Here is a 27,694-nt window from a genome sequence, read left to right as displayed (position 1 = left end):
AGGGCATGTTTGAAAACACATGATGGTTGCAAATAAGCATTGTTCACTTCCCGTTCTCAGTGAAACTATGTCTGACCACAGGAAAAATATTATATAAGGTTGGAGCTGGCAACCGGCTGTAGAAAAATCTACTTTAACAAATTCAGTCTGATCCATACAAGCATGGAAAAGTGGATGTTATGATGATGATGATGATGATGACAAAGATGATTGTGGTAGATTCTTAATTGGAATGGACGCCATCCTCTTAAAAATGATTTAATTGCCTTAAGCAGAACAATTCATTGGAAGTTTATTGCTGATTTTTTTTTTTTACTTCTTTCTTGTTTATGTAAATATCTAAATCCCTAATATGAGGGGTTGTTAATGAGATTATCATCTTACAAACTATTGACTTCATCAGTAGTGTGTATGTCTGCACTGCATTTTCATTTAATTTGATTTCCTATGGCTACTGTCATTTATTTATTAATAGTACTAATAATCACAGTAATGATAATGATAATAACTGGTTGCTTGATGCTAAATTTACAAGACAATCTGCATACCCATGAACAATAAATAAAAATTAATGAAATCAGCAACTAGGAAAAAAAAACAAAAAAGAAAAAGGAAACTTACTTGAAGCCAGTATAAACCAAAATCGGTTGATCTCCAAGACTTGGTACAGCATCATTCATTAGAGGATGAGACTTGATGAAGTTCAGTGTTTCATCATCAATTCGCTTTGAATTTTGTTGGCACTGAAATTAGAAAAAGTAAAAATAGAATATAAGAAAAGAAAAAAAATTTCATTTCATTTTTAGGGAAAATTTAAATATTTTGATTGGTTTGGAAATCAGGCGACAACAACAATCACAAGAGTTACAAAATCTACAACAGTGATGATTATATAATGATGTCTGATTAAATTCATAAAACCATCAGTGGAAGACAATAGTTGATTCCATTCACCAAACCCAGAATATTAATCATATAAAATTTAATGACTGAAGGCAAGTTCCACTGTGGTAGGATTAAAACTCAGTACAGAGAAGGATTAAACTAATTTCTACTTTTGGCCAACGAGGGAGAATCTATACAATTGCTTGAGTTGCTAGAATTAAGGACCAAATCCATCTGATATCTCAACCAACCATCTTAAAATAGTGGGGGGGGGGTGAATAATGCAGTTCTAGACAAAATGTCTGCCAAAAAGATTTAATCAAAATGTCTTGATGGCTGGAATCCCTTTGATTATGGGTCTTCTGGATCTAAAAACAACAGGTAATTAGTGGGTGGTATTAACTTAGTATTCCACCCCCTACCTTAACGGCACCAAGAACAAGAACAACAATGGCAATCAAGATGATGATGGTTTTTTGCTTGACTAGCACTACAGTTTCAGACAAACAAACAAGCTGTGAGAAGAAATACTTGAAAAACATTGACTGCACCTGATCACCAATGAGAAATCCAGGCAGATTGTTGCTAATGTTTACACATTATCACTCACAACATACTGACCATTCTATGTATGAGATCATCATCATTTAACGTCTGTTGTCAATACTGGCATGGGTTGGACAGTTTAACAGAGCTGGCACACTGGAAGGCTGCAGCAGATTCCAGTCTGATTTGGCATGGTTTTCTACGGCTGGATGCTCTTCCTAATGCTAATTACTCCGAGAGTATAATGGGTGCTAAGGAACCATCTGAATAGTAGAACGTATTCTTTCCACAAAAAGAAAAAAAAAAAAAAAAAGGAAACTGGAGCAAGGTATAATGGTGAGGCAGTAATAAATGATATAGGCAATGCATATATCTACCACCTCATTGACTTTTCAGAGAAAGTGTCCTTTCTGATCATTTCTTGATGAGACTGGTCTCTCTGCTTGATTACTTCTCAGTTTCTATCCACCCAAAGGTGTGATCCAAACAAAACCCTAAGCATTTTAAGGCCAGCAATAGTAATAATGATTTCAATCTAGGCAAATAACCAGATATTATGATGGAATGAATTATGATGGTTATCTTGACTGGTACTAGTTACGTTACTCCAAAAGGATGAAATGATAAGTTGATCTGGATGGGATTTGAAGTAGAAATGTAAATGGATGGAATTAAATACCATACAATATTTCATCAGCTGTCCTCCTAATTCCAATATGATAATTTCTGGCAAAGGTACAAAGTCAGAAATTTGAGAGAGGGAGTGAATTGATTTTGATGGGATATAAACTCAATGTAAAGAACTGGATTACATGGCATTTTGTGTAATACTCTAATAGTGCAGCTAATCCATCAGCACTATGATGATGATGATAATAATAATAATAATAAAATCTTTTGCTTGTTTCAGTCATTTGGCTGTGGGCATGCTGGAGCGACGCCTTTAGTCGAGCAAATCGACCCCAGGACTTATTCTTTGTAAGCCTAGTACTTATTCTATTGATCTCTTTTGCCGAACCTCTAAGTTATGGAGACATAAACACACCAGCATCGGCTGTCAGGAGATCTAAGGGGGACAAAAACAGACACACAAACATATATATATACATATGTGACGGGCTTCTTTCAGTTTCTGTCTACCAAATTCATTCACAAGGCTTTGGCTGGCCCGACCCAAGGTGCCATGCAGTGGGACTGAACCCAGAACTATGTGGTTGGTAAGCAGGTTACTTACCACACAGCCACTCCTGTGCCTATAATAATAATAATAATAATTTCCTTTTTTTCCCCCATAACTTCATTTTATTTTCCCAATGAACACCCTGGTGTGTTTATTTTAGAGACCTATCAATGTATACAGTGAGCTTCTTAGCTCAAAAAGAAACGGAAGCAAAACTGAAGAAGAAAAACAAATAATAATGATAAAAACAATCTTTACTATTACAGGCACAAGGCCTGAAATTTTATAGGGAGAAGGGGATAGTCAATTTCATCGACCCCCAGTGCTTAATTGGTACTTATTCCATTGACTCCAAAAGGATGAAAAGCAAAGTCAGCATCAGAGGAATTTGAACTAAGAATGTAAAGATCTGGAAGAAAAGCTGCTAAGCATTTTGTCTGGTACAATAATGATTCGGCCAGTTTGTTGCCTTCATAAGAGCAGTAGCAACAACAACAACAATTTCTTAGATTGGCAACCTTCCACAAATTTTGTTGGGAAGGATATTGATTAAGTCGGTCCTTCTACTGGAATGGAATTCAGTTTTAGTGACCCCCACTACATCCCAGAAAGTATTGAAACATCGCAGAGTCTAATCTTTGATGAAATTCAATAATAAATCATTTCTTACCGCTTCCGGGTGAGGATTTGGAGTCTCATCTTTGCTGACTGGCAACCAGTTGTGGCCTGCTGATTTCTGACCCTTGAAACGACCCTTAAATGTCTTGATGACTTGCTTCATGGAAAATGCACAGACAGCCGAAGCAGGGGCACTATTCCTGTGAAAGAAGGAGCAAAGACAGAAATGAAAAAAACAAGAAAGGAAAAACAAAAAAAAAACAAAAAAAATCAAAGGTGTATGAAAGTGGGAGAGGAAAATGAAAATATTAAAAGAGATGAACTGTTGGAATGATGAACAAAGAATATGGCGAGAGAAATCAATATATATGGTATAGCTGTACCATGACAGACGTAGTGTGGGAGAAATGTTTCTAGTGAGGTCAGTTAGCAACTTGGCTTTGATGCCTGGTTGAAGTTATACCTATTTGATACAAAATAAAGTTAACTCTCTCTTTCAAGCTGGTGCTGGGGTATTTACTGAATGTGATGTCCATTATAACAGCATTTATAAAAAGCTGTGTATATACTATAGAATATTTTTCCCCTGCCAAATGTGATTAAATGTGGTCTTTTATCAGAACAGCTTAAATCACCTTTATCTCTTTAGAAATTAGTTCTATGTGAATCTTCAGAAAATCAATGTTAGATGATGCAACATTCCTGTCAACACCACAGCACAAAGCAGCAGGAGTGTAGTAGTGGAGATGGAGCTGATGTTTCTAATATGAAGACATCCAACATCTCCTCGCCTTACTCCTCCTAGCTGTTGATTTATAATGTTCCCTCATGCCTCTCCATCAACAACACCCTGACATGGGGCTGCTTAGAGAGGCCTTTAGTCACAATATCTCCTTGTGGGTCTCAGTTCATTATAAACTTGTCATTAGCACCTTATGTCCATGTTAACATATTGTGACATCTCTTTTCAAATAAAAATGAAATAAAACAAAATAAACAAATGAAAATAATATACAACACTCACTCGGGTGTATTGAATATTGCGTAAAAGATATCATGACTTTTATCAAATTTCCTAGAGGAGACATGGTTCCCGCTTAAGACATTAGTTGCATGTTCTGAAATGATATTAAAAAAACGGAATAAAGAAATGCATTGCATGTTATTTGTATGCTCCAAAAATACATCATATCACAGCAATATCATAAAAGAATCCCTAATCTCGTTCTGTAATATTCAAACAATATGACCTTACGTTATGTCATAATGATATAGTAATACTGTTATATAGTGACATATTATCACATCATATAAATATTACAAGATTCTAAATTTTTATATAGTAACAACTCTCATATTTTAGCACTTCATAACATTAACAGCTTCTTTGTTATAAACATGCAAAATAATAATTTTGCTAATTAACTTCATCATCATCGTCATCATTATATAACACATTTCATTGTAGCATAAATTCTGTTTTTGTAACCATATCACTGAGTATCATCACCATCATCATTTAACATCTGTTTACCATGCTGGCATGAATTGGATGGGTTCACCAGAACTGGTAAGGCCAGGGGCTGCATCAGGTTCCATTGCCTGTCCTGCATCATTCATATGGCTACATGCCATCCCTAATGCCAACCATTTTACAACATGTGCAATGTGTTTTTTCCATGCCACTAGCACTATTGAGGAAGAGAAGGGGGTCTTCTTTATGCTAGACGATTGCAGATGGGTGTGGGGGTTAAGGTATGAGAGCAGGGGTGAGGTAGAGCAGGTTCTTGTTGTCAGGGAGCTACATGGCTACTAAAATTTAGGGGAGATAGTGAGAATGAATCAGGAGTATCTCCAAAGAGATATGTATGTAGTGGTGATGAAGTGTCCTGGTGGAAGTTCAGGTACAAGTAGAAGTCATTCCAAGTTCTTCACAGATAACAGACCTGTACTGTGTGGTGATTATAAGTGTAAAGAAGCTTCTAAAAAAAAAAAAAAAAAGATCCATTTTGGTCATCGATGACCATTGGGATTGCACCTAGAAAGTTCCCCTCCGAGGCACAAGTCTGAGCAAGGTTGTTTATGGAAGACCACGCATACCAGCCTTCCCACTAATGTCATTCAAGGGAAAAACAAAGGCTAATACAGCTTGGCATCAGTGATGCTACAGCTCATTTCTACAGATGAGTGGACTAGGGCAACATGAAATAAAGCATCTTGCTCAAGAACACAACAATCAGCCCGATCCAGTAATCGAACACACTACCCACTGAGCCAAGATATGTTGCCTTATATTTGTTACTATTTAGTAGTATGTGTGTTTTAATGCACCAAATCAGATTTTTTTTATTGTACTTCATTGTGCATTTTTTTTCTTATTTAAGAGATCATAAGCTTTCTGCTACTGATATGGTATTTTGTATCCTAGTATGAATCTCAGCCCTTAAAAAGTAGTATCTATGTACAATTTGACCCCATAAATCTAATCATAAAAATATGACTCTTTTTATGAGTATATATAATAACGATAGTGAAACACTTGCTACAATATAGTGATATTCTAACAATCAACAGCATAATACATATTAATAATCAAAACAGGTTTCAACTTTAGAATATCCTAATACTTGATATTTATAACATTTTGTGGTATAACTACACTTGTTCAGCTTTTTAATATCAAAATAAAAAATTATAATAGTTTCATAAATTTTATATCATTTTATTTATACCTTCATCATACCATCACATTTGTTTCAACACCAAACTCTTAAGGTTAATGATATTAAATACAATTATGATATCATAACACTCATTTTGATATTACAATATAATATCTAAAGATTTGATGTTATAACAGGTTAGAGCATATATCATTTACTTAAAACCTGATAATCCTCACGCTTGGCATAAAATTACCGTATGATATCATGTTATAACACTTACTAGCTATGTTATGAGGCAAGTGATATTAACATTTTATGATAGCACAACACTAGTTCAAGTATTTAATGAGAGAAGCAGATGATATGCTTCCACCAGCTCTCATAAAACTTTATGGCATCATAGCCCTGGCTTTAATATTGCTGTAATCCTTACACAAGATACTACAATACATTATACCATAACACTTGTCCCTAAACTGTGGCACTTTAATGTTTTACTCTCACATTGTTTTATCACACTGATGTATTTTAACATCATAACTATCCAAATATTTTGATATCCTTTTACTTTATACTGAGTAACACATTCTAACACTATCTCCATGATGTGCTAATACTGTGATATCACAACATCAACTTTGATCATTATGATGTCACAACACACACTCAACCATTTTGATATCCTAGTACTAAATAGATAGGGCATGGCTAAGTGAAGGTGCATGGCTCAGTGGTTAGAGCATCAGGCTCGTAATTGTAAGGTTGTGAATTCGATTCCCTGACTAGCTTTATGTTGTGTTCTTGAGCAAGACACTTTATTTCATGTTACTCCAGTTCATTCTTTTATAGAAATGAGTTGCAATGTCACTGGTGCCAAACTGTTTCAGCTTTGCCTTTCCCAGCCTTACCGGGACTTGTGCCTCAGGGAGTAACTTTCTAGGTGCAACTCCATGGTCATTCATGGCTGAAGGGGGTCTTTACCCTTTTTTTACCAAATAAATAATTAACAAGAAGCCAGTTCAAACTCTTACAGACATGCAGACTATGCTGCTGGTCGGCAGATGACTCAAATGGACAATGAGGAAGCCTCAATGTGATCATTTGAACTTCTCGAAACAATAAGCAAATTACTTTCAGACCATAATCTAACAGTTTGTAAAGAACATATAAGATACTGTAGTTTGAAGAATAAAAACAAATGTGATGGCCATGAGATGAATGCCCTTAATTATAGATACACTTAGGACAAAATACCTTCTTAGTATGTTTCCTCTAGGTGCATTACAAGTGAAAGACCACTTAAAAAACATTCTGAAAGGATATATCAACATAGTTTTAAGAAGAGAAAGCAGTTGTAACTCACCAACTTCATTGAAGTAAAATGGGAATTCTCCTGGAATTGAGCAATTTAACCGTGCTTTGTAGAAAGTTGTCCAGATTCCACCTAGTGACCTCAGACCTCCTTGATCTGCTTTGCAAACTCGAGCGATACGAGAAAAAACCACCTAGTGTAGAACAAAACAAAGGTTATGTAACAATGAAGTCTTGAAAGATTCAAATCTATACATATATAGGTGTAAGGGTGTATTCAACAACAATAATGAGCAAAAATCTTCAGTATTTTAACCCATTTATTACTGTATTTATTTTGAGATCTCTGTGTTCTGTTCAATTAATTTTAAATGTAACAAAGAATTTAGTAAAATAACTTAGTTATCATTAGGAACATAAATTGTGGCTAAGGTGTGGTGGAAGATTTTAATTCAAAACTTATGGAACCAAGGCATTTGTACTACAAAGCCAGAGCCAGTTTCAGCCGGGTTGATATCGAAAGGGTTAAAGCACCAATTGAATATCTTCAAATCTTAACTGCATCATAGTGTCCTTGCTGTTAAAGTGAATCTATATTTTGGAAATTTTGAAACATAAAATCCAATTCTACTCCTTTTGTCAAAATAAAACACCCACAGCGTCTCTGCAGTGTACTCCCCTTCACCTTCTGGCTAAAGAAATCAAGACAATACAAAACAAATCTCGGTATATTCTATTAAATATTTGTTCATTCATTCAGAAATTCTTTGAAATTCATTTGTGCAAATATGTTTTTGAAGGATCTCTCTCTCTCTCTACATATATATATATATATAGTGAGAGAGAGAGAGAGATAGATACATACATACATACATACATAGATAGATGTATATAAAAGACAAATCTAATTTTGTTCACAATATATGGTTTTGGAGGCATGTCAGAAACTATGCAAATGCACTATCTATCCTTGCACAACCGACCAGCTGCGGCTACACATGTCTAAAATAGATCTTCTTACACTAAAACCTAGTTTCATTAAACAACTGCAAATGTCATTTCAATATTGAGGAAAGAAGACGAAAAGAAAGGAAGAGAGAAAGGAGAGGAAAAATATATTGAAAGTACATAGAAATGTAAATATATATATGTGTGTGAGGGTGACTGAGAAAGAGAGAGAGAGAGAGAGAGAGAAAGATCATGTGTGTGTGTGTGTGTGTGTGTGTGTGGTATGAGAGCACGCGTCTGTAAATTTTCAAGTAAAAAGGAAAACAGAAAAGGAATTTTTCATATTTATCTATTTTGCCTCTTGATGGAATTTGATGAAATACAAAAGAAAAATTCTTCAATATTTTGTTGATGGAATTTATTTTTACAAAAATTGTAGTATTTTGCAATGGGCTTTGTTACCACTATTTTTACATTAATTATTTATTTATGTACTGTATATCACACAGACATACACACACTCTCTTTCTTTCTTTCTTTCTCACATGCACACATCTGGATTTTGAAAACGCTATAATGATTTCTAGCCTAGAGAAATTGAAAAGTAGAGTCAGCTTCACCAGGATTTAAACTAATAATTAACTGCTTTATGTTCAAAGAGGGCAGATTTGGTCTCTCACACCTACCCTACAATGTCATTCTAAAACTAAACGATTACATCATCGAAATCTGAAAGCTCCAAGATAACACATGATTCATTGAAAACAATCACCATCACCATCGTCAATATCATTTAATGTCCACTTTCCATGCTGGCATGGGATGGACAGTTTGAAAAGAGCTGGCTAGGCAGAAGACTGCACCATGCTTCACTGTCTGTTTTGGCAGAGTTTTTACAGCTGGATGCCCTTCCTAACACCAACCACCCTGTAGAGTGGACTGAGTGCTTTTTATGTGGCACCAAAACAGGCAAGGTCAGTATTGGCATGATTTTATTTTTACAGTTCGATGCTCCTCCAAATGCCATCCACTTTACTATGTGGACTTGATTTATTTTTTTTATGTGGCACCAGCACTGATACACAAAGTGACTAACTAAGTATTACATTTCATAAAGTAAGCTAAATGCTAAGGGGTTACAGCATCACCAAAACAGTAAAAAAAAATAAGATAAAATAAGAAGTAAAAAAATAAAAATAAAATAGTATACCTTCCCACAGTTTATGTTTTCAACAGCTGCTTCTCTATAAATGAAATAAACTTTATCGCCATATTCAAAAGAGCTGACAAAGTCAGGTTCTGAAAAAAAAAAAAAGGATAAAAAAAAAAAAGAAAACATTAGCCAACTTTGTTACTGTAGTAGTTATTGTAGGTGGTAGTGTTCCTTTTTTCTTTATTGTCATTTGTTTCAGCAAGGTGTAATAAAACAGTATTACAGCGACTGTATGGCAAGTCTTACTACCATCACTTCGGTAACCAGAGAATGAAGAAAACATTATGTTAGGAAGACCACCCCGCTCACTACCAACTCCACTCCACCCCTGCATGGACATACAGGTATCAGCAGACCGAGAGTTCTGTACATCAATCAACTTGCGGAACACACTGGATATCAGGTTCAGGAAATGAAAACTGCTACGGAAAACCACGACATCTAGTATGGAAGAGTTGTATTGATTCAGGCAAATTGTCCAATCAGATAGATAAATTCAGCCACTTAGGATAAAGAACTCTAAGTCTGAGAATAAATAAGTATTTAAGTTATAATCATTAGTCTAACAAAATATATTTTCATTATTTACATTAGACTGCTATTTGTCCTCATCTTGTTTGTTGTTAACACAACATTTCGGCTGATATATCCTCCAGCCTTCTTCAGGTGTCTTGGGGAAATTTTGAACCTAGGTTCTCATTCCTAAGGCATTTTTTGATGTTGTTATTATTATTATTGCTGTTCAGGTCACTGCTTAGAATTGAACTCGGAATCTTGGGTTTAGTAGACCACGCTCTTAACCACTATGCCATATGCCCATGGGCATATGTACATAATGTAAATAATGTACATAATTCTTCATCACTTAAATATAGAACTGGAAAATATATTTTGTTTCACCTATAGCTCTTCAGGAATTCCTTAAAAGCAAAGGTGAAACAAAGTATAGATTATCAGACAAACAATTATGGGTTACATGTGTATGTATGTTTATGTATATATATATATATAATATATATATATATATATATATATACATCATTTGCTTAACATCTACTTTTCTATGCTAGAATGGGTTAAGATGGGGACATATTTGAAGCAAGATTTTATGGCTGGATGTTCTACCTGTTGCCAATACTTAAATGTTTTTCAAATAAAAGATTTCTTCTTCCACAGGTTTTCAAAAGTGTGAAATGATTGGGTATGATGTTAAAGAACTTAAATGTATCATCATTTTACTTAAGCAAAATCATGGGATATCAACACCCACGCACATTTATATGTACATGCACATACACATACAATAGGCTTCCTATAGTTTCTGTTACCAATTCACTCACAAGGCTTTTGTCAGCTTGCAGCTAAATAGTAGAAGACACTTAGCCAAGATACCACAGAGTGGGACTGAACTCAAACCATATGATTACAAAGAAAACTTCTTCACCACATAGCTATGCCTGAGCCTACATTGGATCTATCTATCTATCTGTCTGTCTGTCTATTTAAACTCATACACATATACAAAGCATTTAATTTGTTTTTGTGTGTGAATGCATGTGTGTCTCCTTTTTGGTATGTCTTTTGAATTCTTCTGATAAAGAAATTGGGTTTTAACTAAAAGAAATAAGTTTCCTTCATGAAGAAGGAAGAGGAGAAAGGCAATAAGAACAACAATAACAACAACTGTGGAAAGCCCACATGTTGAAATTCAACAACCCTGTATGAAAATTATGTATGTGTGTGTGTGTTTTTGTGTGGATGTGTGTGTGTGTGTGTGTGTGTGTGTGTGTAAGTATGCATGTATAATGAATGCACAGCTGAAATGTTATGATGAACAAAGAATGAAAAATGAAACAAAAACATGAAAAAATGTGAAATACAATAATGGACAAGGATTTTAACGGAAATGAAGACAAAAAGGAAAAAAAAAATTACAGAAAAATATCAAATCAATGAAGAGAGAGAGAGAGAGAGAGGTGGGGAAGTGGTGGTGTGAAAGAGAGAGATTTATCTTGAAAAACAAAAGAGAAACAAAGTTCTTTACCATTTAGCCATCTGGAGTCGTGTTGTTCTGTACGGATCATCTCCCTAAATATTAAAGGATCCCGACCTGATGTATCTGTAACTGTGGCAGTAAAGAGATGTTTGTCTGCAAAAAAAAAAGAGGAAGAAAGAAACAAATGAAAAAAAAAAGAAAGAAAGAGAAGTAAAAAAAAAAGAAAAGAAGATAATTGGAATTGTAGTTGTTTGGCAAGTCAATTGATCTGGTATTGATCTGAGTTGAAACTAAAACAGTTTATATATAGTGAAAAGAGACATGATAGCTATTTAAAATACAGATATACTGCTACATCTAATTTTGTTTTTTATATTATATATATATATATGCATATACATACATATATATATATATATATATATAATATATATATATATATATATATATACATATATATATATATACATACATATATATATACATACATATATATATATATTATATATATATACACATTTTTTTTGTGATGATAGTATTGTATACTCCGGAATATCAAAGGTTTTTCCATTGTACATCTATGACTTGGTCACTGACACAATTCCAGTGCATCAATCGCAATTATAATAATGAGGAGGATGATGATGAGGACGAGGGGGAAGCGAGTGGAAGTTCATGAAAACTACACAACGATCATGTTGTTAATGGTAATGTACAGCTACTCATGTTTCTCACATGCTGTATATGATCCTAAAAAAAAAAACCCCGAAAAACACAGAAAATATATTGATTATCTGGAGAGATGAGTGAGAGGGCTGCTTTAATATTAAATAAAAGTATAAAATCTTTTTACTGAATACCTTTTTTTTACCTGTTTATGTATTCAAACGATACTATCACTATTTTGTTGCCATCCATCATTTTAACAGTGTTCCATGCCTGCATGGGTCACATGAAATTCAGTTAAGGTAGAATTTCTATGGGTGGATGCCTTTCCTGTCATTAACACTTGTCCATTTCTGAGCAAGTTAATATGCTTTCAGGGAAGGACGCAAAGGAACAACATTGCCTTTATGACAGTAATGTCCATTTACTATTAGCAGATGATGTCAAGAAACAAGATGAGGAGACACACACACATACATATGTGTGTGTGTGTAAATGTAATATGTGACAATTATTCGGTTGCCATGATAAAACTCCGAGTTTCGGATACCGAGGTGGAAATCCAGACCGCCATCTCTTCAGTTATCCGGCCATCGGAAAAATGCTATGAAAAATGACCGTTATACATAGGGCCCTTTTATAATGGTCATTTTACATAGCATTTTTCCAATGGCCGGATAACTGAAGAGATGGCAGCTTGGATTTCCACCTTGGCATCCGAAGTGCAGAGTTTTAACATGGCTACCGAATAATTGTCACATATTACATTTACAGATAAATTCTTCTATTTACATAATATCGAGGTCTCTTTCTTTCTTTTGTTGTCTTACCATTTTATCTCTCTCTCTCTCTCTCTGTGAATATATATATAAAGCTATATATCTATATATACATACACACACACACTTAAGTGGTTGACATTAAGGAAGGATATCCAGCAGTAGAAATCATGCCAAAGCAGGAGCCTAGCAGAGCTCTCTGACTCATCTGTTCTAGTCAAACCATCCAACTGATGCCACACACACATAAAAGAGGCTTCTCTCAGGTTTGGAAACCATATCTCCTCAGAAAGGCTTCAGTTGGCCCAGCGCTGTAGTAGAAGACACCCAATGTGTCACACAGTGGGCACATAGTAGATTTCTATTCAGCTGGGTGTCTGTTCCACAATACCAGTGAATGTTTTATTCACCGTTTCCAATACTAAATCCAAATTATTACATCCACTGATAGAAATAACTCTAAATTTAGCATAATTTCTACATAAACATCTGAAACATTAATGCACCACATAACCTCTTAACTCAACCTTCCGAGCGTAAAAATACTGCAAATAAATGAATAAGTGATAATACTAGTATAATCATAGCTAATATAATTAACCAGAATGATAACATAACTAGCTGTAGATCTAGGAATGAAATTAATAAAAACCTAATATAACCATAAACAAAATAGATAATTTTACTGAGAGTTGGAAAAATTTAATAAAACTAGCAAATGAAATTAGTGATTCTAAATCTCTTCAGAGTGAATAAGCAACTAGAAAGAGATAAAAACCATAACAAAATATAATATATATACAAAAAAAGTCTAATGATTAATGTTGAATCAAATAGCTATGACAGGTGTAATACTAATATACAAAATCCTGAACAGTAAGATAGTAACTACAGTTCTTCCTCATATACATCTTCCTTCTTTTCTTTATTTTCTGATAAATTTAAACTAAGTCTTTTTCTTCTTCACTGCTATAAAAAAGATGATTCTCTTAAGTCTGTACAGTTGTATCTTAAAATGCAACTGCCTGCTGCTGGTAAATAATAGTGGATTGAATTATCGTTTTCTTCTGAAGACCTGGCATTTCGATATTATCATGCAATCAACTACATAATGATTACTAATATTCATAAGTGAAACATCTGTAAAGATTATATAATTTATGATGCTATAATAAAAAGATAAACTCTGATATACTCTAAATTATTCTAATGTACATAATATAAAAAAAAAAAGAAAACCAAATGAAGCACTAATAGGGTTTAATATGCAACTGAAATTTGGATATCTAACAATTTACATGAGGTTCTAAAGATTGATTAACTGTTATGCTACCTTATTCAAAATAGCAATTCTTCAGGACATCCTAGAATTTAACAGCTTTCTGTGCAGTTTTATGGCTCTTTCATGATGTAGTTACCTTAGTTTCAATACACACTTTAAGATTAAATCACTTGCAATTCATATACAGCTTCAGCATCATCATTTTTAATTTAACATGTTATTCATGCTGGCATGGCTCGGATGGGATGTTCCAGTCTGAATCAGAGGACCATATTTAACTTAGACATCTCAAACAACAGCTGGCTGCTCTTCCTAATACCAACCAATTTACAGAGTACTGGGTGCACTATATCATAGCACCAGTAATGGAGAAGCTCACATGACCTTGGCAAGAATAAAGTGTCTTCTTGACCCTATGCTCAATTTGCTAATCACTTTACAGTATATTGAATATGTTTTATCAGGTCACCAGCAATAATGAGGCTGCTTTATAACTTACAAGACTAAGGAGGCTCAACTCCTTTGACTGGGAGAATATAAGAGAGGGCAATGACAGAAACTGAGCTTGACACTTTTGCATGTAAACCAGCCATATCAAGTTAAGATATTCTACATGTTTTGCATTCAAATTGGCTAGATCCTGCCTCTCACACCTACTCTACAATATCATTCTAAAAATAAACAGCCATATCACTGAAATCTCAAAGCTAAGAGATAACGCAGGATAAATTCAAACCAGTCTAAATAAATAAGCATCACATTTGACAGTAGTCTGAATGCTAAAGGGTTAAGATGAGATGTTGAGGAAAGTAAAACGGTGATGAGAAGATCAGAATTTTATGTGCGTGTGTATCTTACTGCAAGAATTCTCAATGAATAGGTGAATCAAGCAGAAAAATACCATGTGGCATAAATTCATTGAACCAGTAAATGGCCCAGAGGAAACAACAAACGAAGCTATGATTCATAAAAGCATAAGTATATATATATATATATATATATATATATATATATATATATATATATATATATATATATATAAAATGTATATATTACGCACACACACACGTGTGTGTGTGTGTATACATATATATATATACACATACATATACACCCACACAAAACAGGAAATGTCAAAAATACCCTGAACCAAGTGAAAACTCTTTTACCATTTTGGCTTAGCAGAAAGCAGGATTTGAGTGACAGGACCATAGTCCTCAATTTATGAAATCTGAGAAACGTTTCAAAATTCTGGAGATGTTACGATTATGTCAAACTTGGAAAAGCAGCATGCTAATCACTTACCTACGAGTATTGCCGTGCTGTTATGCTTTGGGTCAAATGGACATTTTCCAACTCCATTATATTCGTAACGAGTAACATAACTGCCATGCTGTCAGAAAATGGAAGGGGAGAAAAAAAAAGAAAAAACTGAATAAGATATTTAATTTCAAGAAATATGCGTTTATGTATAATATACACATATGTGAATGCATACACATAGATGTATATGTATGTATTCATGCATATACATACACACTTAAGCTAGTATATATATATATATATATATATATATATATATATATATATATATATATATATATAGACAGAAGAATAGATAGATTCATACATATACAAACAACCACACACACACATATATATATATATATATATGTGTGTACACACATAAATATACACATGCACACATATTGATACACATGCAGAGACATGCGCATACATATATTTACATACACACACAGACATATGGAGATCTTTGGTATTTAAATGCATTAAGATGATTCACTTCCTTATTGATACGTTATTTCCCATGACCAGAATTTAACTGGTTAAGGATGTATGACAAGAACACATCCTCTTACAAAGTTGTAATAAATTCTGACAATATTCTGTCATTGATATGGCATAAACAAAGAAGAATATAAATTTTCTTTTGCGGGCATAGCTAAATGGTTAAGAAATTTGGTTTTGCTGCTAAATGGTTCTAGATTCGATTCCATCACTCGGCACTTTGGGCAAGTGTCTTATACTGAAGCCACAGGTGTTTGACCAATGTCTTGTGAGTGGAATTTGGTGGAAGGAAACTGTGCAGAAGATTGCTGAATGTCTTTTGCTGATGTATGTGAACAAAAGATGTCAACATCATCGATAAAACTGAAAAACAAGCACTTTCATATAAAAATACCCAGGGTAATATTTGTTCAGCCACTATCTTATGACAATGTATTGTCATCCCCACCATAAGAAATTGCTTGATACAAGCACCAGGCCAGCAGCTTTGATGGGGGGGGGGGCTAAGTCAACCTCATGAATCACTATATTTGACCAGCATTCCGGCTGACCTGGGGCTAAACAGTTGATGCCTCATGTGAAAGATTTTCAGTTAAATATCAGAAGCTAATTAAACATTGAATTACACAGTGCTCCAACTGACCTAAGCAAAAGGCTGTACAAGTACACACAGTGTCTGCTTGTTGTGAACCTAATTAAAGCAGTCTGGATCAGTGAAATGTTAATATAGGGCAAATGGATTTTTATTAAAATGACAAACTGTGATACAGGATATCTATCATAGGCTGAGATATGCCACACAATAAAAAAAACATATAAGTTTTATATATATATATATATAATAAAACAAGAAACCACAACTTACCTCAATATCATAGGACCGACATATAGGCTTAAATGCATTGGTGCCACAAACAAACAAATTCGTCTCATTAAGGGCAATAACACGTATGTAGTTCTGACAATTCTGTTAATGACATAATAGAAGGTAAAATTTACATAATTATCATTATTATTATTATCATTAACATTATTATTATATGTACACTGTTATCATTACCACCAACCACCACCACCACCACCACCACCATCATTATTATTCAATATCTGTTTTTCCATGCTTTCATGGGTTGGATGGGTCTTCTCCAGCACAACATCTCACTATTTGTTGTGGTCTTTTTATCATTCCCATCTTTCTCTTCTGCAACTCTCTTCTACATGGATTGCTAGGTACTTCTTTAACCAAATATCATCCTCCAAATGCATCTTGTATCTGTACCAGCACAGTCTTCTCTATTGCACGCTGCATCTAATACCTTTCGCATCCAACTTTTGATTCAGCTCATTTGTATTTGAACATTCAGGTACACTAACATTATACATTATAACATGTTTACTTTTTCTCTTTCCAGCTTTCGTTAATAGCCTCTATATTCAATGACAATGTTCCCTGTGATGTAACAACACAAACTGTATACATGCATCATAAAATTACACCCTTCCTTCATTTAGAAAAGGAATCCTTTCATTGCTAGTAGAAGCAATGATAGTTCCTGGCTCTTATGCACCTGCAACTATCAACTGTTAATGTAGTAACCTAGGTAACAAGTCTTTAACAATTACTTCTAGGGAACCCTTAAACATTTGAAAATTTATTCCATAGGCACTCTTAGCAGTAACTACTTCTGTGTATCTATTACACATGATGTCCTTTTACACAGTAAATTCTCAAGTATAGTCTGCCCTTGAGTATAATACGCAGGCGATTATTAGGGGGCTGTACCTCTCAAAAGCCTAAACATTGTGTATAATACGCACCCCTTCTCTAACTTGAGTCAAGGAGGTCTATATAATGTCCTTGGTTTGTAAAAATGTATACGGTAACGTACTTTATTATTATTGTATATATAACATATATACAATATAGTACGCACTAGGGTTTTTGACTTTTAGATTTGGGGGAAAAAATGCGGATTATACTCGAGGATTTATGGTATATATATAATTAAAGAGGACACCAAACATTAAGGCAAGGCAAAAATCTCAAACTGTATACAATATTATTATTTGGAAAAAAATTCAAAGTCTTACAGCTGTTTCTGGGATATCCCCATGTACAGGATATTCCATCATAGGAGACAAATAGGGAAAATGAGAATGGTATATATTAATGAGATGACGACATAGAAGAAGGGAGTAAAACAATAAGTAGATGGAGAGGAAGAAGAAAAATGAAGCATAAAAGTTCATAGTTCAACTTTCCAATGTTGCAGAAGCAAGAGCATAAGTGCAATAATAATAATAATAATGTATATGACTTGAGATGTTCACCTTGACTTAATGTTAGGTGTCCTCTTTAACTATTATATATCAGCTGCTGCATTGGAAATCTGCAACGGTTCTATAACTACCGTCTCAGCTATAACCTTGGAACTCTGGTATTCCGTTACAGCACTTACCTAGCATACCTAATTGTTTAGATCACCTGTGAACTAAACCCCCATACTTTGTATATATATATATATATATATATATATATATCATCATCATCGTTTAGCATCCGCTTTCCATGCTAGCATGGGTTGGACAATATATATATATATATAGACAGATAGATAGACAGACAGACAGACAGACAGATAGATAGACAGATAGATAGATAGATATACATACATATCTACCTATCTATATATACGTGTGTGTGTGTGCGTGTGTGTATGTGTGTGTGTGTGAAAGGCAAGAGACAGTTGATACCAAGAGTTCAAACAGTCACTTTCCTCTGATACCTGGCTACCTTCCCAGCTAAATGACATTTATCAATTTATACAAACACATTTACAGACAGGCACACACCCACTAATGTATCTGCATAGATACACAAACACACCACAATTACTTTGAGCAAGGAGCAAGCACCTTTATGGATAGAAAAAAGTGATATGATACTGGAACCCTCCAGGGAAGCACCAGTGTGCAATACACCATGAAACAATAATAATAATAATAATAATAATAATAGTAATAATATATATGTGTGTGTGTGAATATGTATGTTGTTGTTAATGGTTGATATTTAACCTCAAATCAGCCCCTGTTTGAGCAGATTTATGATCAAAAGCATTCCAGCCATGACAACGTTATCCAATGCTGGAGAGTGATATAAGGGAGATTTCCAGCAGATCGAATGACAACAGAAAGACCTTGGATGTCTCAGGCATGTGTGTGTGTGTGTGTGCACGTGCGTGTGTGTGTGTGTGTATGCACACCTGTGTCTCTACACTCGCACGCTTGTTCCAAACAGGTGATTCATTCTGTGATCATGCAGAACTTCTTCCCATATGTAAATCATTCAGATGACAAATTGACTCTCTAGTTTCAAGCAAATAAACAAAACGCCTTCTCTCTTTTCTACATTCAAATATGTGTGTATCTATCTATATATATGCACACACACATACACACACACACACACATATATATATATATATATACACACACACACATATATATATATATACATACATAGATATATACACATACATATTTGACCAAATTGAATATTTAGTTGTTTGAAAACAGGTGAGGGTTGGCAACAGGAAGGGCACCTGATCAAAGGAAATCTGCTTCAACAAATTCTGTCTGACCCATATGGGCATAGAAAAATGGATGTTAAAACAATGATAATGAGTATATATATATATATATATATATATATATATATATATATTATATCAGTTTAAATGTTGATGTGAAAGCATTCTATTTTATTTTCAACAAAGAACCTTTTCAAAAAGGCAAAAACACCATGGAATTTTACATTGTTGCAATTTTTTTTTTTAAATATGATCTATAAAAATGCAGTTTTTGTCACTGAGAGCAGAGTAGGTATCTGTACCCTATGAGAGTATAGGAACCAAAGGTTCAAGAACTGTTTTCTATAAATAAATACACTAAAAATCTGAAGTTTTTTCTTTCCTGCTCCATTCCTGTTTATCCATATATAAAGTGAAGCCAATTCTTTACATGTTCTGAAGTCATACTAGTGGTATTTAATAAGTCTTGTGCTGGTGATTTTGAGAGTCTGGCAAAGTGGTTAGAATTGTCAAAGCATGGAATAACCAACTACTGTCTGTTGTTAACTGAGTAGCAATGTCTGGCTACTTAGAATAATAAAAAAAAAGAACACAAAGTCGGATAAGGAAGAGTAGTCGTAGTAGAAGTAGCAGCAGCAGTAGTAATCTTTATTATTGTTTTAATGTCTACGTTTCCATGATTGAACAACAGTTATTTCACCTTTCTGGTTTTGCTGATAAAACCACTAGAACATGAAATGAAGGTTTGTAAGTTCAATCCCTGCCCAAGCACTTGTTCATTAAAAAAAGGCAACCATGGTCAGGGTTACCAATGATCAAAATTATGATCAGACTATTTGAAAATGAGTGCTTTACCAACTCACCCCAACCAAATAATAATAATGATTAAAAAAAAAAAATCGAAACCCACAAACATTAATAGTCTCAAAATTATTCTCATCACTCCTAATTCTTTTCAAATAACTTTCTCAAATCATGTCAGATTTTATTTTTAGTCAATATTCAATATACTTCAGTAATTTCTGTGTGTGTGTGTGTAATTTCTGGGTGTATTTATCATCATTATTGTTTAACATCCATGCCAAAACTGACCTTGCCTGTTCGAGTACCACATAAAAAGCACTCAGACCACTCTACAGCATGGTTGGTGTTAAGTAGGGCATCCAGCCATAAAAAACCCTGCCAAAACAGACACAGCTGCATGGCATTGGCTCCCCCACTGGCCAGCTACTGTCAAGCCATCTCACCCATGCCATGATGGAAGGAGGACATTAAATGATGATGATGAATCTCATCCTCTCAAACAGAATTTGGAAAATCTTTGAGCTATGTGGAGAAATGACTAATATGGAGGGAGATCTGAGATAGTTTCTACTCTTATTTCACAGAAATGGTTTTGCACTCTGCAGCAGGTGTTGATATACCATTGCTAGTATACCTGTATGAAAATTAAAAAAAAAAAAAAGCTATTTACAATCTTATTCACCTAAACCACTATTTTCAATTAAGGAAGATTATTGCAGTGAATTAATTCTCTTTCAAGAATTTGGACAGCTTCTTTTTTTGTTGTTTTTTTTAGCTTTTGTTAAATCTTTGTACTTCTCTGTAATGTTCCTTCATTCTTCTGAACTACTGAAAGAGATGCACAATGAAGAATGACGACAAGAAGAAAAGCATTTATTGTTATCATCATCATCAATTCTCAAATGAATTCAAGAGTAATGATGATGATGATAATAATGATAATGGTGGTGGTGGTGGTGGTGGTAGAGATAGTGGTGATAAGTATAATAAGAGGAATAATAACGGTAATGGATGTTCAGTAAGCCAATAAAAGGATTTGTGAATATTGCTGTTTGAAATTTAGCGATAGAACAGACAAATGGAGAGAGATTGGGGTTTATAAAAGGAGAAACTACAAACCTCGGGTTTATCTCGAATTGTGCAACTGTTAACTGCAGATGAGGATGCATTCCATTCAGAATGCTGCAAAGAAAAAAAGAAAAGAAACAAACAATTTTGAACGAAAAAGGAAAAAGAATAATGGAAAGAAATGACATTTTAAAGAAGAGAAAAACAAGAACTACAATAACAATGTCGATAGAAAACAAATTACATTGTGACAATTTTACTGCAAATAAATAAGGGAATTGCCAATTGGCTTTGATAAAATTTAAAATTCATTTATTTATAGCCATTATTTCATTTGTTGCAGCTGGTACTGTAAGTGGCAAAAACAGATGAAGGAGAAAGAGAGGGGGAGACAGAGAAGGAAAGAGAGAGAGAGAAAGAAAGAGAGAGGTTGAGAGAGAGAAAGAGAAAATTGTCATGTGGCATTTAGTAATGTACTTTTTCGGATTTTTGAGCTCTAATCCTGCTAAGATTGACTGTTTTTCATCCTTCCAGAGATGATAAAATAAAATGCTAGTCAAATACTGACATGATTAATTAGATGCGCCCTCTCTTTTGAGTTTGTGGTTATAGCTAATTGAAACTATCATTATTATTATTTATTAAGGTGGTGAGCTGGCAGACTCTTTAGCACATCAGACAAAATGCTTCATGACATTTTGTCTGTCTTTACGTTCTGAGTTCACATTCTGCCGAGGTTGACTTTACCATTCATCCTTTCAAGGTCGATAAATTAAGTACCAATGAAACACTAGGATCGATGCAATCGACGCATCCCCTCCACTAAAAATGGCTGCCTTTGTGACAAAATTTGAAATCATTATTATTATTTCTAAGGTGGTGAGCTGGCAGAATCTTTAGCATGCTGTGCAAAAGGCTTAGTGGTATTTCGTCTGCAGTTAAGTTCTGAGTTCAAATTCTGCCAAGGCTGACTTTGCCTTTCATCCTTTCGGGGTCAATTAAATAAGTACTAGTTATGCACTGGGGTCGATATAATTGACTTAATCCGTTTGTCTGTCCTTGTTTGTCCTCTCTGTGTTTAGCCCCTTGTGGGTAGTAAAGAAATAGGTATTTCGTCTGTCTCTATATTCTGAGTTCAAATTCTGCCAAGGTCAACTTTGACTTTCATTTTTTCAGGGTCAATAAATTAAGTATCAGTTGCATACTAAGTTCAATCTAATTGACTGGCCTCTCCCAAAAAATTTCGGGCCTCATGACATTTCGTCTGTCTTTACGTTCTGAGTTCACATTCTGCCGAGGTTGACTTTACCATTCATCCTTTCAAGGTCAATAAATTAAGTACCAATGAAACACTGGGATCGATGTAATCGACTTATGCCCTCCACCAAAAAATGAGTGCCTTTGTGTAAAAAGTATTTAAGTGAATTCTTTTTTATTCATTTAATTAACGGATTCACTCATTATACATAACAGCAACCATCATGGAACTCATACTCTGCATTAAATGCTGTAGTTCATTATATCAAGTCCAGAATGTCTAGACTGTACTTATCATCCTCAGAACAATAAAAAGTATGTTGACCGAGAAGCAAGTTTTGAATTGAGAATGTAAAGAGATGTAACCAAATGTCACAAAGTATTTTGTCAGATGCTCAACCGATTCTGCTGTCTACCACCTATGGCAGGGTTTCTCAACCATTTTACCATTATGTAATCCTTAAAATAAATTACATGTCACAAGGAACCCCTGCACAAAAAAATTATATACTATATCTTTCTCATATTTTTCATTATAGTTTACATGATATATATATATATATATATGAGACTGTTATGTTTTTTTCATAACATAATAGGTTACATAGGATGATGTCTATATCATAATAACCAATAATATGCTGTGCATGTATAGTAATATTACAATCTTGAAATTAGCATTAGCTTATCTCACTCTTTGTCATGGAACCCCTAGGAGCCTTTTGTGGAACCCTAGGATTCCAGGGATCCCTGGTTGAGAAATGCTGATCTATGGCAATATGCCTAAATATGTGTGTTATCTCTGCGTATGCCAATGTCTCCTTCACACACATCAATGTTTCTCTATGTTCATGTTGATATCTGTATGTGCTTATGTTGATATCACTAACTGTCCATGACGATCTTCCTATGCATGCATGTGTGTGTGTGTGTGAGTCAGTTTTTCACCTTGTCTATGTTTGTGGGTCAAAATGTCATCACACAATGTCAATGTCATTGTGTATGTGACGCATGGGCAATCTTTTTCAAGCAAGTGATTTTTCATTAGGTTGCAAAATCCTTCCCTTGTTCTTTCATATCTTATCATACATTGTCCTTTTGCTCTAACTTCCCCCTCTTCTGTTGTCATATTTTTGCAAAGTAATTCACTGAGAGTTTTAACATCATTATCGTTATCATCATTTAACATCTATTTTTGCATGTCAGTATGGGTTGGATAGTACTGACATGTCAGACAACCACATCAACTGCCATGTCTGCTTAGTGTGGTTTCTACAGCTGGATGACTTTACTAATGCCAGTTTGTCTGTTTAATTGTTACATACTACACTCACGGAGTGGTTGGCGTTAGGAAGGGCATCCAGCCGTAGAAACTCTGCCAGATCAAGATTGGGCCTGGTGCAGCCTTCTGGCTTCCCAGACCCCAGTTGAACTGTCCAACCCATGCTAGCATGGAAAGCAGACGCTAAACGAAGATGATGATGAAGATGATGATATGCCATCCAGAAAAAGCCCCATGGACAGCATTTTGCCCATGGCTGGTGTTTATTAAAATGCCTGTGTGGATGCCAATATTTCTCTATCCCTGAATATTAATATCTTTCTGCATGTATGTCAATATATATTTACATATATGCATGTATGTGTGCGTGTGTGCATGTGTATATATATATATATATATAAACCAATACATCTATACTTGTATTTTAATATCTGTACATGTACCACTATCTCAATATGTGTCCGTACACACACACATACATACATACATACATATATGTATGTATTTAAGTATTTATATCAAAATCTATCAATACCTGTGAGCACATCTTTATTTTAATGTTGAGTGTGTATATATATACGTGTGTGTGTGTTGTGTGTGTGTGAGTCAGTTTTTCACCTTGTCTATGTTTGTGGGTCAAAATGTCATCACACAATGTCAATGTCATTGTGTATGTGACGCATGGGCAATCTTTTTCAAGCAAGTGATTTTTCATTAGGTTGCAAAATCCTTCCCTTGTTCTTTCATATCTTATCATACATTGTCCTTTTGCTCTAACTTCCCCCTCTTCTGTTGTCATATTTTTGCAAAGTAATTCACTGAGAGTTTTAACATCATTATCGTTATCATCATTTAACATCTATTTTTGCATGTCAGTATGGGTTGGATAGTACTGACATGTCAGACAACCACATCAAACTGCCATGTCTGCTTAGTGTGGTTTCTACAGCTGGATGACTTTACTAATGCCAGTTTGTCTGTTTAATTGTTACATACTACACTCACGGAGTGGTTGGCGTTAGGAAGGGCATCCAGCCGTAGAAACTCTGCCAGATCAAGATTGGGCCTGGTGCAGCCTTCTGGCTTCCCAGACCCCAGTTGAACTGTCCAACCCATGCTAGCATGGAAAGCAGACGCTAAACGAAGATGATGATGAAGATGATGATATGCCATCCAGAAAAAGCCCCATGGACAGCATTTTGCCCATGGCTGGTGTTTATTAAAATGCCTGTGTGGATGCCAATATTTCTCTATCCCTGAATATTAATATCTTTCTGCATGTATGTCAATATATATTTACATATATGCATGTATGTGTGCGTGTGTGCATGTGTATATATATATATATATAAACCAATACATCTATACTTGTATTTTAATATCTGTACATGTACCACTATCTCAATATGTGTCCGTACACACACACATACATACATACATACATATATGTATGTATTTAAGTATTTATATCAAAATCTATCAATACCTGTGAGCACATCTTTATTTTAATGTTGAGTGTGTATATATATACGTGTGTGTGTGTGTGTGTGTGTATGTCTACACACATGCTGCTCAGTATTGCAGTGTGCATATATAAATACTTTTATGTATGTATGTTCATATCTACCAAGGTTTTGTGTGTGTGTGTGTGCGTGTTTCTGTCAGAAATCAAAACCAATCAAAAGAACAACAACAGCTGCAACAAAAAAAGAAGCACATTATAGCGATGGTGGGGGCTGGGGAAGATAAGCGTTATTTTTATTTACCATGTTTTCTTGTAAAGATATCATACTGATGTTGTAAAAGTGATTTCTGAAATTGGAAAAAATAAAACATAAAAAAATCAGAAAAATAAAAAACAAAATTTAAATACACACACACACACACACATACATACTCAAAAAAATGTATGAACATATTTAAATTTAGAAAAATTAAAGAAAAAAAAATCAGATAAATGAATCAATAAACGATAACTAAAAATGGTATAAAAATGCATATACAATAGAGATGGTACATATTTTTAAAATACATAAGCATTTAACACAATTCCCCAAACAATTTATTCATTTTGTTTATCACTGGTCTCACAGTGTCTATCTCTGAAGAAATAAATGGAGACATCTAACAATCCCTCTCTCTTTCTCACAGTCTTTCTCTTTCTCTCCATGTATATGTGTATGTATATACATGTATATGTATGTATGTATATATATATGTATATATATATATATATATATATATATATATATATATAATATATATATATATATAATACAATATATATATATTTATATATATAATACATATATATATATATATATATATATATGTATATACTACATATACATATATAATATATAATGTTATGATATATACAAATCAAACATGCATGCAGATACAAGCAAATGCACATATGCACACACATAACCTACGGTACCGTTGTCACTCTCATCAACGTACATCTACATATATTTGTCTGCATTGGGGTCAATTCAGTGCTCTCATTTTCGATAGTGGAAATCAGAATTGCCAAAGAACTTTCTATCTTAAAATTGAAATGGGTAAACAATACAGACAAAATTGGAGAGAAGAAAGATTTTAGAATCCCCCCTGAGAATAGAAGTTGAGTACAAATAGAAATGGATGTTTAAAAGAAGCTGATTACTCATTGCCATTGTTACTCTAGAGAGTTGAGAATCAAAACCACATTAAAATTTTTAGAGAATTAATGTATCTTTAGAACTGTGTTTAAAAAGCAGCGTTAGCTGTGAGGTTAAGCTGCCGAACTTGTACACTACAGAGCCAAGAGTTCAAACTTGGTTCCTACAATGGTAAAATATGTAGAGGCAGCTCTATTTGATAAGCCAGGAGGCAACCATAAAGGCATGGCTTATCATCAAGTGGACTGCATGGCCAAAGAAATTTAAGGAATTTTTCTTTAGGCTTGCCATTTAGCAAGTTTTGCAGGCTGCAGTTTGCCCATGACTGGTATAAAAATTCTCTTGTAACACAGTGTGGTACACTTTAACTCTTTAGCATCTCTTTTCCTTATCGAACTGCAATTTCCCACTCTAGCTTTTCAATATCATCTTTGAGTCACATCTGCGAGGTTTGTAAGCATTCATAGTCGGTTATTATACGAGATGTCTTTGATTCCAGTTCCTCTCGAAACTTTGTATCCTGTTGAATGTGTTTAAATAAATCAAAAGTGATGTTCATGAGAGGGATCATGATGTTGGACATATTGCTTATTGTTGGTAGACACATTCTGTAGCAGCTTGTTTAAATGTATAATACAGTCTTCAAGGTTCTCCTTGTTACAGACACTGCTGCTGTAGGGATAGCTGTAAAGGTACTTATCAAGGTAGCTGTCCGACAACATGCTGCTGATACAGGTGGCCACATCTCAACTGGCCATATCTGGCCAAAATATTCTACTTGTTTTTGTTCAAACTCCCTGGATTCACACCTACCCTAAAATATCATTCTAAAAATACACAATGATATCATTGAAATCTCAAAGACAATACTTTATTAGTTCAAAGCAATATGAATAAATAAGCATTAAATTTGACAGACTAATCTGCATGCTAAAGGGTTAATAGTATAATAAGCAGTGACAGTTCTGTAAATCCTTGATCAGGAGCAAATGTGTTAAGAATTCTTGTATGGTTTGTACTATGACAACAGCACAGAAACATCATCATCATCATCATTATTGTTTAACATCCGCTTTCCATGCTAGCATAGGTTGGACGATTTGACTGAGGACTGGCGAACCAGATGGC

The 27,694-nt window shown here is 34.3% G+C and overlaps 1 protein-coding gene across 6 annotated transcripts in view; it reads right to left on the bottom strand.

Annotated features, from left to right (window-relative positions):
• Positions 1-27,694, bottom strand: part of LOC115209116 (semaphorin-1A) — a 386,134-nt gene that overhangs the window by 57,395 nt on the left and 301,045 nt on the right. For all 6 annotated transcript variants that reach the window (XM_029777245.2, XM_029777247.2, XM_036501112.1 and 3 more), the window contains exons 3-12: positions 25,670-25,715; positions 21,416-21,478; positions 16,765-16,866; positions 15,396-15,483; positions 11,412-11,516; positions 9,365-9,453; positions 7,259-7,400; positions 4,254-4,347; positions 3,282-3,429; positions 622-743 (exon numbers count right to left, since the gene is read on the bottom strand). In XM_029777245.2, the coding sequence (XP_029633105.1) occupies positions 622-743; positions 3,282-3,429; positions 4,254-4,347; positions 7,259-7,400; positions 9,365-9,453; positions 11,412-11,516; positions 15,396-15,483; positions 16,765-16,866; positions 21,416-21,478; positions 25,670-25,715 (999 nt within the window). The remainder of the gene's footprint in view (positions 1-621; positions 744-3,281; positions 3,430-4,253; positions 4,348-7,258; positions 7,401-9,364; positions 9,454-11,411; positions 11,517-15,395; positions 15,484-16,764; positions 16,867-21,415; positions 21,479-25,669; positions 25,716-27,694) is intronic.

The sequence above is a fragment of the Octopus sinensis genome, linkage group LG3 (genome assembly GCF_006345805.1).
Source record: "Octopus sinensis linkage group LG3, ASM634580v1, whole genome shotgun sequence".
Taxonomy (NCBI): Eukaryota; Metazoa; Mollusca; class Cephalopoda; order Octopoda; family Octopodidae; genus Octopus; species Octopus sinensis.
The sequence above is the reverse complement of the archived record's forward strand: the minus strand, read 5'-3'. Positions and strand labels throughout refer to the sequence as shown.